This window comes from Penaeus monodon, chromosome 30 (assembly GCF_015228065.2).
Source record: "Penaeus monodon isolate SGIC_2016 chromosome 30, NSTDA_Pmon_1, whole genome shotgun sequence".
Classification (NCBI taxonomy): domain Eukaryota; kingdom Metazoa; phylum Arthropoda; class Malacostraca; order Decapoda; family Penaeidae; genus Penaeus; species Penaeus monodon.
In genome coordinates, this window is record NC_051415.1 from 10,659,534 (window position 1) to 10,661,129 (window position 1,596).

The following is a 1,596-nucleotide window of genomic DNA, read 5'->3' on the forward strand; positions in this document are numbered from 1 at the left end:
TGATAAATGATAAAAAAAACACAAAAAAAATGTGGCCTTATGTAAAGTGGCATCCATATACACACATTATGAATTGTACAATAATTAACATGAACAAAAAAGAAAACTCGTGTGAAACATTCCTACACCAAGTTAGAAACATATTTGAAATAAAAAATGATACTTAACGCATGAAATAAATATGATTAGCTACTACATATATATAGTTTTATTTATTTTTTCCCCGAATTGAATCGATATAAAAATCTCCCAAACATATATGTCATCTTTTCTACAGGAAATATAAGACAAAAAAAAGTTGTAAGACATTCATGTTATTTTTTTTCTTTTCTCATTCGAAATCACTGATTTTTTCGTTCATAAGACGACAGTGAAATGTATCCAGTACACTAAAGCACACTATATTTCGCTTTGTTTAGTCGCCAGTGAGCTGAACACATATATCGTAATGTTAACTTCTCTTTTTTTTTTTTTCAAATTATTCAGACCATTTCCAGACCAATTTCTCAGACTTCTTTTCTTTAGTATCGTTTCCAGTTTTGGATCTAAACAAACCTCTCGAAACCACACAGGAATTTATTTTCCCTTTTCTTCTCTTTTTTTTCTAGCATCCGGTCTAGACCTTTTTATGCACGAACTTCCACTTTCACGTTCCCCAAAAGACCTGACTTTTTTTTCCAGAGACCAGGGTCTTTCTCCGTGTCTAGTCCTATTTTGTGCGAGGAAATGACATGTTTTCTCCTTTCTTTTCGCCAGCACGCTATTTATTTATCTATTTTCCCGCTCCTCCTTTTTCTGTCATCAGCGCCCCCTTCCAGAGGTCAGGCGCGGCCACTGAAGCAGGTCCGGGGGGTCTTGGGAACGACGTCTCGCCAAATCTCGCTCGGTCTCGCCGGGTCTCGCTAAGACTCGGCCGATCTCGCCCGATCAGACTAGGTCTCGCCAGGAGGTCATGTCAGGTCACCACTTATGCTGATAATGTGTTGTGTGTTTGCCTTCGGGTAAGATCATGTCGGTCAGTCGGGATGACCTCCGCCAGCGCCGCCAGACACCACGACCCGGCTGGCACCGCCTTGAAGTCGGCCAGCGGCCTAAAAACGACTAGGATTGGTGGGGGTGAAGAAGGGAGAAGGAAAGACAGAGAGAGATGGCAAAGGTTAACGAGAGAAGAATGAAACTGAGGTACTGAGACTTCGGTACTCGGCCGGCCGTGATGTACGACTCAAGACGACTAAAACATCGACTCATCTACGCTGTGACGACTACCCTCGGGCCCGACCATCAGGGGCTGGTCGTCGTGCTCAGCGGCGCCGTCATAGAGTCGTCGGATTCGAGATACGACACATACGAGTCACTGTGCACCGAGTCGTCGAAGGGACCGGGGTCGTACTTCGAGTCTCCGTGTGGGTGCGGCGGGGGGTGCGGCTGCGGCTGTGGGTGCGACTGCGACGGAGGCTGCGACCCCAGGAGTTCGGCCGCGGCGCACATCTCGGCGCCGTACCCGTGCATCTGCGGAGGAAAGACACAGGCGCTTAGTATGTATGTCAACGCGTGTTATGTACACGTATCAACCGTGCGTCTAGAGGAAGAAAATTT

At 45.9% G+C, this 1,596-nt stretch overlaps 1 protein-coding gene across 1 annotated transcript in view; it reads right to left on the reverse strand.

Annotated features, from left to right (window-relative positions):
* Positions 1–321: 321 nt before the first annotated feature.
* LOC119592512 (insulin gene enhancer protein ISL-1-like) overlaps positions 322–1,596 on the reverse strand; it is a gene marked incomplete in the record, with an annotated part of 47,762 nt that continues 46,487 nt past the window's right edge. The window contains 1 exon segment of the mRNA XM_037941362.1: positions 322–1,509. Within this exon segment, the coding sequence (XP_037797290.1) occupies positions 1,282–1,509 (228 nt within the window).